A 15927-nucleotide genomic window follows, 5' to 3' on the forward strand; every position below is an offset into this window, starting at 1 on the left:
CCAGGCTCAAAGCTTCTGTTTTGGTCATTTCCATGGAAATCTCCAAAGAGTTTCTTTTTAAAATAGCTTTCAAGCGTAGTTAGGGGTATTTAGCCTTTTTTGCTTTTCTTCAAAGCTTTGAAGAAAGTGTTATAATATTCCAAATGTTACATTGTTATATTTGTGCATATTTTTGGTAATCATTTGTGGGGTGTCGAATTTTTTAAACCACTGTAGGTACGTAAAAACGTTGCAACATCTAGTACCCTCAGGTCATAAGACTGTCAAAGACTCCTCCTTGAACCTCCCAAATTGAAAGCTTTTATTATGACCTGGCCTTTTAATGTAACTTAGGCGCTGGACCACCTTGATTGGATGCCGTCTCTGCTTTAAATTAAAAGAAAATAACGTTTTGGGATCCCTGCTTTCAATAAAAAAATTTCGAGATTTTATCATTTAAATGCAATCATTTATCATTTAACCTCCCTACCCTCCCCCCCCTCTGGATATCACCTTGATAGGATACCGTCTCAACTTTCATTAGAAAAATAATTTACTTAATAATTAACTAGGTCACTATATGGTTCAAACAAACACACAAAATAACGTTAAACACCTTAGTGTTCCTTGAAAAAAAATTGAGGGTATGAGTAAAGGGGTACAAAGACAACAACAAAAATGTCGAAATTATTCAGATATACCTCAAATTATTGGAAAATAGATTCGCCGAGTCATAGATTCGCCGTGGCATTCAATAAGATCCAAAGAATCTAATTAAAAGGGAGCACACACAAAAGCCAAATTAGGCCAGTAGCCTATGAGAAATCGCAAAATACCCAAGACAATGAACAAGTCCTAGTGGGGGGCCCTGGGTCTATCAAAAAATTTCAATGGATTCCCAGGGAATTCGATATCATTTTTTCTGTCTCCACTTTAAATGAAAAAATAATTAGCTTTTTGGCATCCCTGCCGTCAATAAAAAAAAAATGAGGTATTATCATTTAAAAATTATAGCCCCTTATCCCCCCCCCCCCTATAGGCAATAATTTACAATTTATTTATGAATCATATTTTTTGGGGTAACTTCCAGTTCAATCTTTAATTCCCCATCCTTTTACATAGCTTAGTCTATAGCTAAATTTTGTCCCAATAGAAGGTTTTTTTTTGGGGGGGGGGTAAAAATGCTTCAGAAAGAAGATTGTATTTTCTATCAGGCGTTCAAAGATTGAGCATTAAACATTAAGAAAATCTTATCTAAAAAAAGAAAAAAAAATCTGCAAACTTACAATTCAGCTGTAGAAACAATCTGTCGGCTGTCAATTTCAAAATCCAACTGAAGGCTGAGACTGTATAGTAGTGAATGCGTTCTATAATTCTATTCAACTTGAAAATAAAATTCTTGACTACGAATGATGTAAGAAACAGCGGTTGGTAAACTGCATTCGAAATTATTTAAACTCATTTCATAAAGACGATACTTTTATTGTCAACATATGAAGAACTGTGTATATTGCAATATTTGCAATTGCATATTGCATATGTCTGGTTTTTATGCAAAGTAACAAAAGAGACGAAAATTTACGAACAAGAGAATAGTGAAGAATTATGGTATGCAAACTAATATTTGGCAGGGAAAGTCAATGGTGATAAATCGCTAGGGGTGGAAAGTCACCGTGATTGCGTGATTTTTGGGGATTCGGGGAACCAAATTTTTTTTCGGGTTGACGCTTAGATTTTGGGGTAAAGACCCGAAAATTTGGGGACAGAGCAAGCACTGCTTTATTTCTACGAAGAAAAATCAAAATACTACCCAACACGATAAGGACACGCTAACAGTTTGTGGTTGACGCAATAATGAATTGCCGTAAAAATAATTGAAAGTCGACCGAACGCCGCCGCCTCTGCCGGCGGTGGCGTGCCTGCGGCGCGCCGGTGGCGTTCGACTGGGCCTCTCGTCGGCGGCATTCGGTCGATCCGCCGGCGCGGCGCCGGGGTCTAATTGTAGTGTTGTGTGCTAATTTCATTTACTTTTTTTCTTTCATTTTTCTTATACTCTGCTGTTTTGATTTTTCTTTAGTTTAAGCAGGTATAAATGATTTTATTAAGACAACAAAATATATAAGTAATTACTACTACTACTAAAAAATTCGAAGTCACTTGAGCACTAAGCCTGCTGAGGCCAGCCTGGCCTCAGCAGGTACAATTATCAGGTTATATTAGGCATAATGAGCTGTCCATATTTGAAGTTGATTTTGGCTGAGTTCAGTATGTATACATGCATGTTTAAATTTATTACTCATCATCAATTCAAAATTACAAGACCGATGGGGTAATCAATAGAAAAAAGGAACCAAGAACAATCAATCAGAAATACAATCAGCAGAGAATAGTTCCAAAGGTGTCTTCACCATTAAACTGCTTCTGGTTCCTCCATTCAGCACAAATACAGCTTCAAGCGGCAGAATATTCTTTTGTTTGTCCCTTAGGAAAGATTTTGAAGTCAAGGCCAAAATATTTTCTGTATTTTAATATAATTTTAGAAGACCAACATGGCTTGATTTAACACAGACGCAGTTTCAAAGGCGAGCTTATGTTATAATTGTTCATGAAAAGAAAAAAAACGGGATGTAAAAAGTAGGTCATATTACTCAGATACCTTCGATCATATTTATTGACCCCCCATGTGAGGGGGCCCTGAGCCTGTCTGTCCTGGCTGCTCTTGTGTCTTTGTCATGACCAGATCAAGTGTAGTTTCTTAATTATTCTATCATTCCGTACAAATACAGCTTCAAGCAACATCTTTTTTTCTTTGTCCATTAAAACCACAGTTTATTAATATTAGACAGTATGATCGTCCCCTATCTCACCCATTATAAAAACCCGGACCGAGGTGCGAGTGCTCCGGAGAACGTAAAAACATAAGCGACATTGGATCTTTTCACAGGTGGACAAGTCAGATTTCTCTTGAACGCAAAACTTGGCTTCAACTTTGGAACACTAAATTTTAAAGAATCTAATTTTAAATTAATTTATTCCAATACATATATAAAAATCGGTAATTAGTAGTGAAATATTATTTTTAGATGTTTTTAGGAATTACAAGTAGGTTTCGAAGTCTCGAGTTGGTTTCAAGGACATTTTGAGAAAGTTTCTGCCAAAATATGTGTTCCAGGGTAATTGGACTGCTGATGGCAGATCAAATGAGAGGAGCTGTTTGTACGCGCTAGTGAAAGAGAATGTGGGAGGAGCTGTTTGTTCGCACCGAGAATGAAGAGCCAGAAATCATCTGCGGTAAATTTACTGCTCATTATCTTTATACAGTGATTAAAACATACCTGAAGTGAAGGGTAATATATTTTCTGTATTTCAGTATAACTTTAGAAGGCCAACATGACATGAATCAGCACAAACGTAGTTTCAAAGACGAACTCCTGTTTTATTTTCCATAAAAAAAAAATGGATTTAAAAATGGGTCCATATCCTTCAGTTACCTACTATAATATTTACAAGCCCCCCTGTGCGAGAGGACCCTGGGCTTGTCGTTGCTGGTTGCTCTAGAATGTTCCTCACGATCAGATCAAGGGCAGTTTCTTTGTCAATAAGGCTTTCTCCCCTTTCAGTTTCTGAATGTGACTTAGTTCACTATAAATGCAAATTAAAATGAGAAACTTGTGTTTTATTTTCCTCTTGTAAGATTGTAGCAATCCTCAGAGTCGCTTTAGGTGCTTTAACCGTTGTGCTGTCATTAGTTACAATTTTATCAGACATAGTTAAGAACAAATTATTATCTCTTCTCCACAAAGTCGCTTTAAAATATAATTGTCGAGACATTTAGATCGAGAAACTATTTTGAAACATATATCTGTATGTTTAAAGGAATTAGCACTTGACTACTACTGCTACTACTACAAACAGCTCACCGCAGCACTAAGCCACCTGATGCCCACGCAGCTACGCACACTCCTCCTCCATCCCAATCTATTCAAAGCCTCCCTTTTTACACCCGCCCATGAAGTTCCACCCGCCCACGAAGTTCTAATTTCCTTTAAATCTTTCTTTATGACGTCCTTCAACCGCAGATACGGGCGACCTGCTTTCTGTTTAGTCACAAAAGATTGGCTTAAAAGGACAATCGTTGGCAATCTGTTATCTTTTATCCGCACAACGTTCGATAGCCACCTCAATCTTTCTTTCATTGTAGCCCTAGAGAGCGGTACTGAACCACATTTTTCTTATAGCCGTCAGTCATATGAAAAACGGTCAGTCAACCATGGACCCAGAAAAAACCTTAAGCAATATCTCTGGAAAGCCTGTAGTATATCTTCATCCACTTTTCGAAACATTTATGCTTCCGAACTAGATTTAACCACTGTAACAACTGAAGGTTCTAATATTACTAATCACGTTTTGTAGACTCAAATTCCTATTCTCCCAAACTTTTTCTTAACTTTGAAAAAAAACCCTAAACCTTGGCTATTCTACTTTTGACATCTCCACTGCTCGCACCATCTTTACTAATAATGCTACCAAGGTAAGTGAAGCTGCCCACCTGATCAATCTTTTCATTACCTAACATCACCTTTTCATCTTCACTTACTTCTAGCCTTAGTGACTTAGTCTTCTTAACATTAATTTTTATTTTTTCCTTCATCTTCACTTGAAGGAGGGAATAATGCCAGTCTCAGCGTTGTTTTTACCTGAAAGCTCTAATAAGGGATTACCCTAGTTTGAACCACAATGTTTTGTTTTTTTTAAGTATAAAATATCTGGACTTTTAAATTAGAAAACGGCTTTAAATTTGTTTTGTAATGTTTGTGGCCTTTTTATCTTCGAATTTGATATAACTTCATAATTACAGGCAGAAGCACCGATCTATTAAAGATAATTACAACCGATTGCACAAAATGTCTCTGTCCGGGCCAGATGGCAAGGAGTTTGTGGAGCCGAAAGTTCAGGCCCTCTGGAAAAGTGCCCTTCAGGCTAATTTTTCATCTGAAGAGCTTGAGTCTCTTCATGTAAGTGATTAATAATTAATTGAAGAATTCATATTGAAACAGTTAACACGAATAATGGATCTCGCAGCTATACCAAGCTAAGGCCTTTTGTCATCTGATAGCATATTTATTTATTTATTATCTGCACATACAAAAAAAGTGTAAAGGTGGAGGAACATTAAGAAACAAAGAAAACACAAAAGTAAAAAAACAAAAATCCACGAAAAAATCGGGGAAGATTCGAATCGGATATAGACTTTTTACTCTTAATTTTGCACCTTCAAAAACAGATGCCAAAAATGTAGATTAATATCCTATTTATAAAAAGTGTCTTTGGTACTAAAAACTAAATACTTTTTTGAAAGTCAATTCGACCAACTCTATGTTGGAATGCACAACTTGATATTGCAGGCTAAATTGTTTTTGGGTATTGGGTAACACACAAACACATTGGTAAACAACTTTTTTACCCAGCAGGTGATTGTGTCATCATAGACAAAATCAGTAATGTATCTTCTATATCACTTTTCTCCTCTATGTTTTCTTGAGTTTGCGGATTAACTAACTGAGGTGCTCAGTTAGGACTATTTGTGTACTGGACACGATATTTCAGTTACAACCGAAGTTCGTGACTTCATGTAAGACTAGAAGTTGACAAACAAATTTATTTTTCATACTTATTTAAGGGGTTTGGATTTTGGGGACCCTCTGTAAAAAATATGGAGCGGGAGCACAGAAAAAAGAGCAATTCAAAAAAAAAGATGAATACAAACGACCAATTAAATTTCCTTTTGAAGGCAAAAATTTAACAACCATTCAAGTGCTTTGCTACTAAAGCCTCAAATATGTTAAAATTGTAGTTAATAAGTTTATCTTCGATAGCTTCACGTTTACCATATTTAAGTTTGATACCCTTTTTTAAGGAGGAGAGGGTATTTTATCTTCAATAGTAATACTTTTACCATAAACAACACATTTTACACAAAATCACTTTTGATAAACAGCTTTCATTTTAGAGGTACAATTTAAAAGTCAATGAGTGCTTTTTAGCTGAAGGCTCAAAAATGTTAGAAGTATAGTTAATCGGTTCGCTTCAGAAAAGCTCAACTAGAAGTGGTTTATACTACATCATTTAATAAGGGATAATGGGGACCTTTAATAATGAATTAAATAAAAAAAAACAGGTTTTTCTTCAACTGAAAGTAAGGAGCAACATTAAAACTTAAAATAAACATAGATTATTACGTATACGAAGGGGGTTGCCCCCGCCTCAACACCTCGCTTTTTACGCTAAAGTTTTTTAGTACTTTTAAAAAAGTACTGAAGTACCCTTGTGTTTCAGAAGTCGTTCTTAAAGAATTGGGGCAAAATTCAAACCTTAGTGTATAGAGCGTGGTGTTGAGGAGGGGGCAAACCCCCTTCATATACGTAATAATTTACGCTTGTTTTAAGTTTTAATGTTGATCCTTACTTTCAGCTGAAAAAACTTGTTTTTTTATTTAACTTCTGATCGTTTTTAAATAATGCCAGGAAGTTTGGCCCCATCTCCACGGAGAAATCCGCTCCCCACGGAGATATCCTCTAGACCAGGCCTTCCTAAACTATGGGTCGGGACCCCAAATGGGGTCGCGTAGCAAAATCATGGGGTTGCAAGAGATTTTGAAGTTTAATATTTAAATATTAAAGTCAAATATTCATAATATACTACAGGAAAAGAAATATATTGTAAAGTTTATGAATTTTTAATGACTGAAGGTCTAGAAGGCAAAAATTGCTGTGGAAAACATTGGTTTTAAATCATTTTTTCAAGCTACTCACTATGACTATATAACTTTTGCAAACTGCCTAATTCACCGAGAGGCCCTTGCAGCAAAAAAATTGGCACCATAATTGAACGATGTGCTTCAGAATGCCGTTAAGATTATAAATTTTATTAAGAGCAACGCCCTTAAAAGTGACTTATTTTCAAATCTCTGTAAGGATATAGATTCCATCTATACAACTTTATTATTACATGCAGAAGTAAGATGGCTGTCAAGGGGTCAAAGTTTAAGAAGCTTATTATTATTAAAAGACGGAATTGAAATAGTCTTAACCGAACGAAAATGTTAACCTGCTGCTTCTCTTCAAACGACTTATAGCTATCCAAGCTGCGTTATTTGTCGGATGTCTTTGCGAAATTAAACGATCTCAACTTGTCTCTTCAAGGAAAAAATTGCGATTTATTTTCCTCTAATGATAAAATTGAAAGTTTTATCAAAAATATTAAAATTTGGAAAGATTAGGATAGAGAAAAAAATCGTTCGAAATATTCTCCAGTGTCGACAATTTTATAATCGACAGAAATCATTGTAAATCTTTTATTGCAAAAAATGTTGTAGATCACTTATAAGCGCTAGAAACCCAGTTCCGTACATATTTAATATTAAATATTGATTTAAAAAAGGTAGCTTGGATTCAAAATCCAATTTGTATTGATTTAACTGGTCAAACGCCACTTAAAATTAAGTGGTGACCACTGATTTAAGTGGTCACACGCCACTTAAACCTCAAGAGGAATTTGCTGAGCTTTTGAGTGATTCACACTTAAAACAACAATATCCAAAAAAGTCCTTGACTGAATTCTGGATCAGAACTAGAACTGAATTCCTCACAATCACAGATATGGTAGTATATGTTCTTCTGTCATTCAACACCACATATTTATAGTACAGGCAAACTAGCCAAAAATATGGCAAATTGCCCCAAGCAAATTGCAACAGAAATGATTTTCAAACCATGTTGTAGAAAAAAAAAAGCTCAACAACATGCCCAAAGTTGCACATTCTAGGTTGACGCAAAACTAGTTTTTTTTGGCTTTTCGTATCAATTTTTTCAGTTTTTTCTAGAAAAAAATTAACTGTTGGTAAATGTTCGTTTTTTTGTATATAAAGTACCGTCCCGATGTGAAATGAAGAGCTGAACCCGAAAACGAAAGTAAATTTCATGTACAGTGTACCAGAAAAAGTTTCATTACCATCAATATGTTATTTTACCCTTCTCATCGTTGTGACCTATTTTTCACCCTACTATCAGAAGGCAACCATTCTGACATAAAATGATGAGCTGAGCCCAAAAATCAAATTAACCTGATGTACTGTCTACTAGAAAACCCATTTCATATTCATCAATATGAACTTTTTTATTTTCATGTGACATGTTTCTTTTTGCACTTATTGTCCACCAATTCGTCGATTGTTTGTAAAAAAAAAAAAAATAAGTAGGCTGATAAATTATGGTTGACTCGTTTAGAAGACCAATTAACGCACAGAAGGTAGCTACACCACTTTCATTACCTTCTTCTATAATAAATTATATCAACGTTTCGTCCCACGCTTTGTCCAAGTGATTTCTCGGATAAAGCCGTAAGCTAAAAAGTCATAATTGAAAATTAACCCGAGTAATCATTTATTAAGCTCCATGTCTGGAAAGATGGTTGCTGATTTTGTGTTTCGAAGAAAACAACAGGCAGTTTAAATTACTACGAAGCAGAATCCAGGTGGAGATTGCAAAAGACTGGACCCCACCCTCCTTTTTCAGAGGTTTATCACGCTAGCAAAGAGGATCAATCTTACGGAACCTGAGTACTTTCAACACGAAATATGTTCCTACCCGGCATCACTTTTCGACAGTTCTTCCATGCTCCGGTCTCCGAACAAGCCAGAGTTTGCCAAAGCTATAGCACAGACTTGCAATCTTGAGAAGTGCTCTTCTCCCCTTCCCAAAGGCATTCGATATATCATCGACGGTGGAGCTTTTCTGCACAGAATTCCATGGGCCAAAAACAAACGATACTCCGAAATCCTTGACCATTATGGTACTTACGTGACCCAAAAGTATCCGCCGTCGGCTACGATAGCGGGACTACCGGAAAGGATATGGATCAGTCGAAAAGAAGCTGTATAATCGGCCGTGAGATCTTCTTCACAGCTGATATGCAGTTGAAGGTAAAAAAGGATGAGTTCTTGTCCTGCAAGAATAAAGGCCATGCTTATCTGCGCGTTGGCTGTTTATCTCCGGTCAAAGGGCTTCGTCATAATCCAGGCACCAGTTGATGTAGATGTCCCGATTGTGCAAGCTGCTGTTGACTCTTCCCGGTATTACAGCATTGCCGTCATTAGAGATGATACTGAACTTTTGTTTCTATTGTGTTATCGTGGTGACCTATCCAGCAAGAAACTATTCTTTGCACCTGAGCCAAAGTCGAACAAAGTTCCCCGAATATGGCTTATTCACAAATTGAAAAAGAAGCAGCTGGGCCAAGAGACATGCCATCTGATTCTTTTTTTTCACGCCATATTAGGCTGTGACTCTAGTTCAAGGATCCACAGTGTGGATAGGCCTTGCCCTGAAGAAGCTACTTACTGATGTTAATTTTCTTACAGAAGCTGCACTCTTCAGGCTGAGTCCAGTTTCAAAGGAGGAAGTAAGGGTTGCTGGAGAAGACGCTCTGCTCATGATATATGGCTCATCAAAAGGGGGAAATCTGAATGAACGCTGCAGAGCAGTTTATAAAAAGAAGGTGACTACTGCTAGCACGTTCGTCTACCAAGCTCAGGTATGGAGTGGAGATCCTGATTCTAAACTTAAAGCCGAGGAATGGGGTTGGAGAAGTAAGGATGACTTCTTGTATCCGTTGACAACTAACGTCCTACTAGCCCTTTGTCTACTTCTGAAAATAATAAAGTGCTTCAGTCAAATGGAATGTAGCTAAACGAGATGTAGTTGCTTTAAAAACGGCCTAGCTTGTACTGCAGCGTATAAAACGTGCAAAGGGACAGTAGCTTCTTCTTCTTTAAGAATCGATAGCTATATATATTAAGAGAACGTCTAAGTTAAGACGTTCTAAGCTTAGATATCTGAATTAAAAGATAGAGTTGCAAATGCTAGTTAGAGTATGATTCTGTGTTTCAAATGTTCATGAAGTTGATTTGATAATATTATCAGAAGTGAAGACTATTCAGTGTGTTGATAATACTTTATTCTAAGAGGGATTTTATATGTCGACTGCTGAAAACTAGTTGTATAGATGATTTTCCTTTCCTAATATATTTCATGTTTTAATAAATATCCTGCAATTACTTTTTTTAGGCCGACCCATCAGGTGATGGAGCCAGTGACGATCAGATTCAGGCTAACTAATTTATTCGATCTCAAAACCGACAATTTAGCCAGCGAAAGGTGGTCTGCTAAAAAAAAGGGGCCACGACGACGAGAAGTCTAAAAATGTCATTGATGATTATGAAACTTTCTTATATACCGTACACCAAATTTGACTCTATTTTCGCACTCATCTCGTCTTTTTACATCGGAATAATAATTCAGTTCAAGAAAAACTAACAATTACCGGAACTTTTTTTTTTGTCAGCAAAGTTAGAAAAGTGGCACGATACGCAAAAAAAAACTAGTTTTGTGTCGACCTAGAATGTGCAACTTTGCATATGTTGTTCAGCTTTTTTCTCTCTAAAACATGATTAAAAAAATCCTTTCTGTTGCAATTTGTTTGGGGTCAAACTCTAGTTTGCCTGTACTATTATGTGAAGTTATTTTCTGAGCCGTAACACATATCAACCGCAATATCGTTCATCGCTAAAAAATGTTGAAGAGGTCATACGTTCAGCAGTGTTAAACATTTTGCCAAGATTTAATTTTTTGTCCAATAAAAAACAGGCACATCCATCTCACTAAAGTTTTTCCTTTCATTTTGGTTTAATATTTATCACCCAGCGATTGTGGTTGAATATATTCGATTGAACTAAGACGGTCGGAATTCTCTTTTATTTATGTTATTGCAAAAAATGCAATTTTGATGCAAAATAGGGCATTTCATTCTTGTAAGCTTAATAAAGACAACTTTTCAACTTTTGTGGCATTTTTTATTTTAGATTTTTGTATGTTTCTAAACGAACTCTAAAACTATATACTTCCATGTGAATATGTATATTGTTACATAATAAATGAATCATCAGAAAATTTTTATTAGTCTTTCAATTATATTTATATGGGGTTGCCATGCAACTTGCAATCATAAATAGGTTCGTGAATGAAAAAAAGTTTAGGAAGCCCTGCTCTAGACAATTCACTCCCGGTAAAAATTTACCCCGACAGTTAGTCTTAACAACTCCGCGCGTAAAATTGAGACGGGAAAGAGAAAGCAATGCATAGGAAAGATTTTTGTTGAGGAGTTCTTGGAAATTCCCGAGTGTAAGATTTCCCCTGACAAGTTCACCCAGTGGAAACTTCCCTCCTCATGGAAAATTCTCCCTTGGAAAGACCCCAGTAGAAAATTCTTCCCCTCCCCCACCGTAAAATGTATGCATACTTCAAAATAACAAATACTATGCGTAAACAATGTGAAATGTTATTACTAAAATGCCTTTCCCCTGGGTCTGTGGGGGGTCATGTTGCATCTAAAGGCATAGTTTTTGGGCGTTTCAACTATGATGAATAGAATGGCTATCTCAAAATTTTGATCCGATGATTTTGGAAAAAAAGGGTGGGGTAGGGGCCTAGTTTCCCTCCAATATCTTTGTCACTTAAAAAGGGCACTAGAATTTTTCATTTCCGTTCGAATGAGCCCTCTCCCGATATTCTAGAACCACTGGGTCGATACGATCATCCCTGGGAAAAACAAACAAATAAACACGCATCCGTGACCTGTCTTCCGGCAAAAAAATAGAAAATCCACGTTTTTACAGATAAGACGCTGAAAGCTCTGAAACAAGGTTCTCTGATGCACTGAATCTGATGGTGTGATTTTCATTGGGATTCTTCGAATCTTGGGGGTTGTTTCCCCCCTGTTTGGAAAATCAGGCAAATTTTCTCAGGCTTGTAGCGTTTGATGGGTAACACTAAACTTAATGAAACTTATAATATTCGGAATCAGCTTAATATGCTGAATCTTTTGATATATCTTTCTGTATCAAAAATTCTGTTTTTTAGAGTTTCGGTTACTATTGAGCCGCGACGCTCCTTACTTACAGTTCGTTACCACGAACTGTTTGATAATGGATCCCTTTTGTTTTTCTAAGGAATTCCACAAAAGCCTGATAAATATATAGTTTTAACAAAACGGTTTAGTGATTCTAGTAAATGGTTCTTTAGCTGCCTTGAATCAACACATATCTTTCGCGAACATCAAGTTTTGAACAGCTAAAGCTTGAACCTACTAGGCTATATGAAAAATGGTTGTCTCAGTTTCCTCAAAAGGAACTATCTAGGAAATTATCATCCTTTATCAATCGATACAGCAAAGTTGATCTTGATGGGATTATTATTCCTCTGAATTTGAAAATAGGCAGTTGAATCTTCAGGAGTATAACGAATATAATTCATGAGGCTAATAACAGGATCAGGAAGTATACTTCTTTGAGACACTCTGGGATTGGGTACCGAAGTTAACAAAGTATTACACTGAATTATGGTAAAAACAGAACCGACTCGGATACCGAAGACCCGAATTTAGTTATACCGGGTACTCTGGTTGTCAATGAATATTTCTATATGTGACTCATTGAGGACAACTCTTTAGGAACAAGGATGCACACAAAATCCTCCAGTATATGATACAACTAACCTTGACGCCAAAGTCCCTTAATTTGCTCAAAGCATCCTTATATGGTAAATGCTATGAAAAGCGTGTGTAAGAAGAAGTTGAATATAACTTCATTCAGACAGAAACTCTAGCTATTCCTGGTCCTGCGTAATCAAACCGTCATACGTTGAGCATTTTCTATCAACCAATATTTCTATCTATCAATTAATATGTTTATCAATATTTTAGATCACAAACTCAAAGTATTTGTCAAATAGATTATTCAGTGTCCATTTAAATGCTTTCACTATGTGAGACAAAAGACTGGCAGGTCAAAATGATCAAGTGTCAGAAAAATTGGTCTCTATTTTAGTAATTTGTGGGAACTGTGTAACCTTCTCAAGTTACAACTTTGATAAATTCTGCAAAGCAGAGCCGAAAGGGCTGGCGGGTTTGGAAATGCAGCTTTTAAGGGATAGACTTGAAATTAGATAATGTTCCAATACCAGGTAGGCCGTCTTAGATAGCTGGAGCTTTTATGATTCTTTCATTCTTTTGGTATATCAAATGGTATAGTTGAATAAAATCAAAGTTGCTGAATGTTCGATTTCTGTTCATCGTAGTTGAACTATTAATTTTCATTCGCAGTGTCATTGCTAGTGTCATGATAACACAGTTTCATTATTATTAGAGTAGAGATAAAGAAGAGAGCTTTTGGCTCAGGTTCTGGTTTCTACATATATGAATTCCGACATAGGAATGTGAATTTTCTTCATTTACAATGCTTTTTGTGTTCATTATGTCAAACAACATAGTTGAAAATTATTGGATATAGTTGAATGGGCTTACTATTTAGCATAGTCAAATTGTAACAGTCATGCGGAGGGGAAGTTAGGAATATTATTTCTATTATAAGTATTCGTTTTCGCTTCGATAGACTAATATGTAAACTCTCCCCATTTCTAGCAGTTGATCGGTTTTTAGTTGATTTAAAGAGAACGAGAACCTCCTAACAAATCACCACCATTGCAAGCGTATGCTCAAACTTTGTTCATATTGGACCAAACTGACAGAACCTTTAAAGATATTCGTAGGTAACCCCCTGTTTCACTAGATTTGGAATTTTGTATAAAGCATCATTCAGATTCCCTTTGTATTAGCTTTTAAGTAAATGCAGAATTTAAACTAAAAGGGTCTAGATAAATAGGTTAATGGGGTTTTTGTATGATTGATGGAGATTGGTCGTTATTTATGGCGATTGATGGATCAATGTAAATCGATCCTTGGATATTCATGGATCAATGGAGATTGATGCTATTTGGTTTGAGAAAAATTGAATTTTAGGCTTTGGAGATACCATGTATACTTACGTTTATTATTTTCTGTGGCTAATAAATCAATGTTGAAATTCGTTTGTTAAGAAACAAAAAATCAAATGTATTTCCTCCTGAACACTCCTTAGGTATTGAATAAATGTCTCATTTATTGCTCTTAATACGTGATTGATGACATTATTTATGTCCACTATTTCAAAAAATACTTGGTTTTTATCATTTCAGACTGAGCTGAAGCATTATGAAAACAGAATCATAAAACTGCACTATCTGGAAGGCCAGTCGGCTGCTTTGAAAGAGAAAAAAATGGATAGTATCTACAGCGATAAAGACCTGAAAGGGAAAATCAAAGACCTTGAAAAAAGAGCTGCTAAACTACATACGGATTTTGAATCACGTATCATCCAGAAGCGAATAGAACTATGAAAATACTCCAGTGGTGCCGCGTTTTTGTTATTAGATTAACTGAGCTAAAATTGTCTTGACAGAATTTCTTATGGATTTTAGTCTATCAGTCTAGAGTTGTTTAATCTTCCTTTAAAGAGTTAAAAAAAAATGTCCAGCTGGGAGTCAAAACCGTAGATCTTGTTGCTTTAAATTTGGGAAATCATCGTTCCTACAGTCTTAAGTTGTATTTACGATTCAAAGGTATAAACTAACCTTTGAAGGTATCCACCGTTTTTACGGCTGAGTGGTATAAATCCATCGTCGCAAATTCTTGGCCAGATTGCATACTAACATACTGGAATGATCTTTAAAGGTATTTTACCATTGTGTAGAAAATACTTATTTCTGACACTTTCAAGGGTCCTTGGCCCGCCCCCTCAAGATACAATCTTAATATTTATTTATTTTTAATACTTGATCTTAAGAATTCAGGAAATTTCACTGGTTGTGCAGGCAATAGAACTACTTGATCAGCTTAAGAAATTTTCCATTCTTATTTCCCCGTCTTTTTATCATTTCACTTATGACTATTCGGTGTAACAGTAACAAATTTCTATAACGTCATTGTAATGAGTGTGTTATGCGTGTCAAGGGGAGGGGGGTATTCACCTCTTCCCCTATTTCTATGTATGGAAAATGTGTTTCGGCCTAAATTCGTTTTTTCTTGCGAAAATTTCTTAAACAAGGGGCCTTGCGGACATAAATTTCTCTGTTTCACTGAGAATACTACTATCAAATTGGAATTTTTATCAACCTAAAATAACTAATTAACTGGTGAAATTAATTCGGTTAAATTGGGGGGAACTTATTGGAAAGGGAACGCGGCCTTCAGTCTTTAATCTGCATACATCTTTTTCTTATAGTCTGAATTCGAATCTCATTTGAACAAGCAGAGGAGAAAAAACGCCGTATTTTTATCGGTTTTACTTAACTTTTGTTTGTTTATGTGCCTTATCTTTCTCTGGTGCAATTATTGCAGTTTTTATTAAAATATATTTGTATGTAAATATTATTTCAATTATGCTGTAGTAATAGTATAGCATTCAAAAAATATGACAGAAAATGAGGTTCTCCTGCTGAAATAGTAATTGATTAACTACGATGATGAACGTGGAAATTATCAACACTTTGCTAGTTTTAGAAGGTAATTGTCTCTAAAAAAAGGAAAAACACACACACGTTTTTCGTGTGAAATGTCTGATTTCCTGTCAAGTTTACAGCTGGATCTTTAGATCCGTTAATTTCGAAGCTGTCTTTACCGAGCTACAAACGTGATAACACGGAGACTTTTTCTTAGTGAATGATCTGAACTTACTTTAAAAAACTGAAAATGTTTCCATTCTATTTTTTATCTATTATATTTCAATTTATAGTTTCACTTTTTTTTTCGACAAAAATCAGGCCGAATTTCAAAATGTAATTTGATAGATAAATAAAGTGGAATCTAAGCTACTGAATGATAACGAAATTGTCGTCTTACGTTTAAACATTAAAGCCATGAGCCAGGAGAAAGAAAATTTCTAAAAACTTGACACATGGAATGTAAACCTTATTGGCATTAATTAAGACCTATCAAATGAAAATAAGGATTGTCATTAAA

At 35.7% G+C, this 15927-nt stretch overlaps 1 protein-coding gene across 1 annotated transcript in view; it reads left to right on the forward strand.

Annotated features, from left to right (window-relative positions):
* The window catches only part of LOC148952342 (alpha-2-macroglobulin receptor-associated protein), an 80717-nt gene extending 65378 nt beyond the window's left edge, over window positions 1–15339 (forward strand). Inside the window, exons 6-7 of the mRNA XM_089089794.1 lie at window positions 4838–4994; window positions 14106–15339. Of these exons, the coding sequence (XP_088945920.1) occupies window positions 4838–4994; window positions 14106–14306 (358 nt within the window). The 3' untranslated portion in view covers window positions 14307–15339. The remainder of the gene's footprint in view (window positions 1–4837; window positions 4995–14105) is intronic.
* The last annotated feature ends 588 nt before the right edge of the window (window positions 15340–15927 follow it).

Source organism: Artemia sp. Qi Xiang Cuo, chromosome 5 (genome assembly GCF_049724085.1).
Source record: "Artemia sp. Qi Xiang Cuo chromosome 5, ASM4972408v1, whole genome shotgun sequence".
Lineage (NCBI taxonomy): Eukaryota > Metazoa > Arthropoda > Branchiopoda > Anostraca > Artemiidae > Artemia > Artemia sp. Qi Xiang Cuo.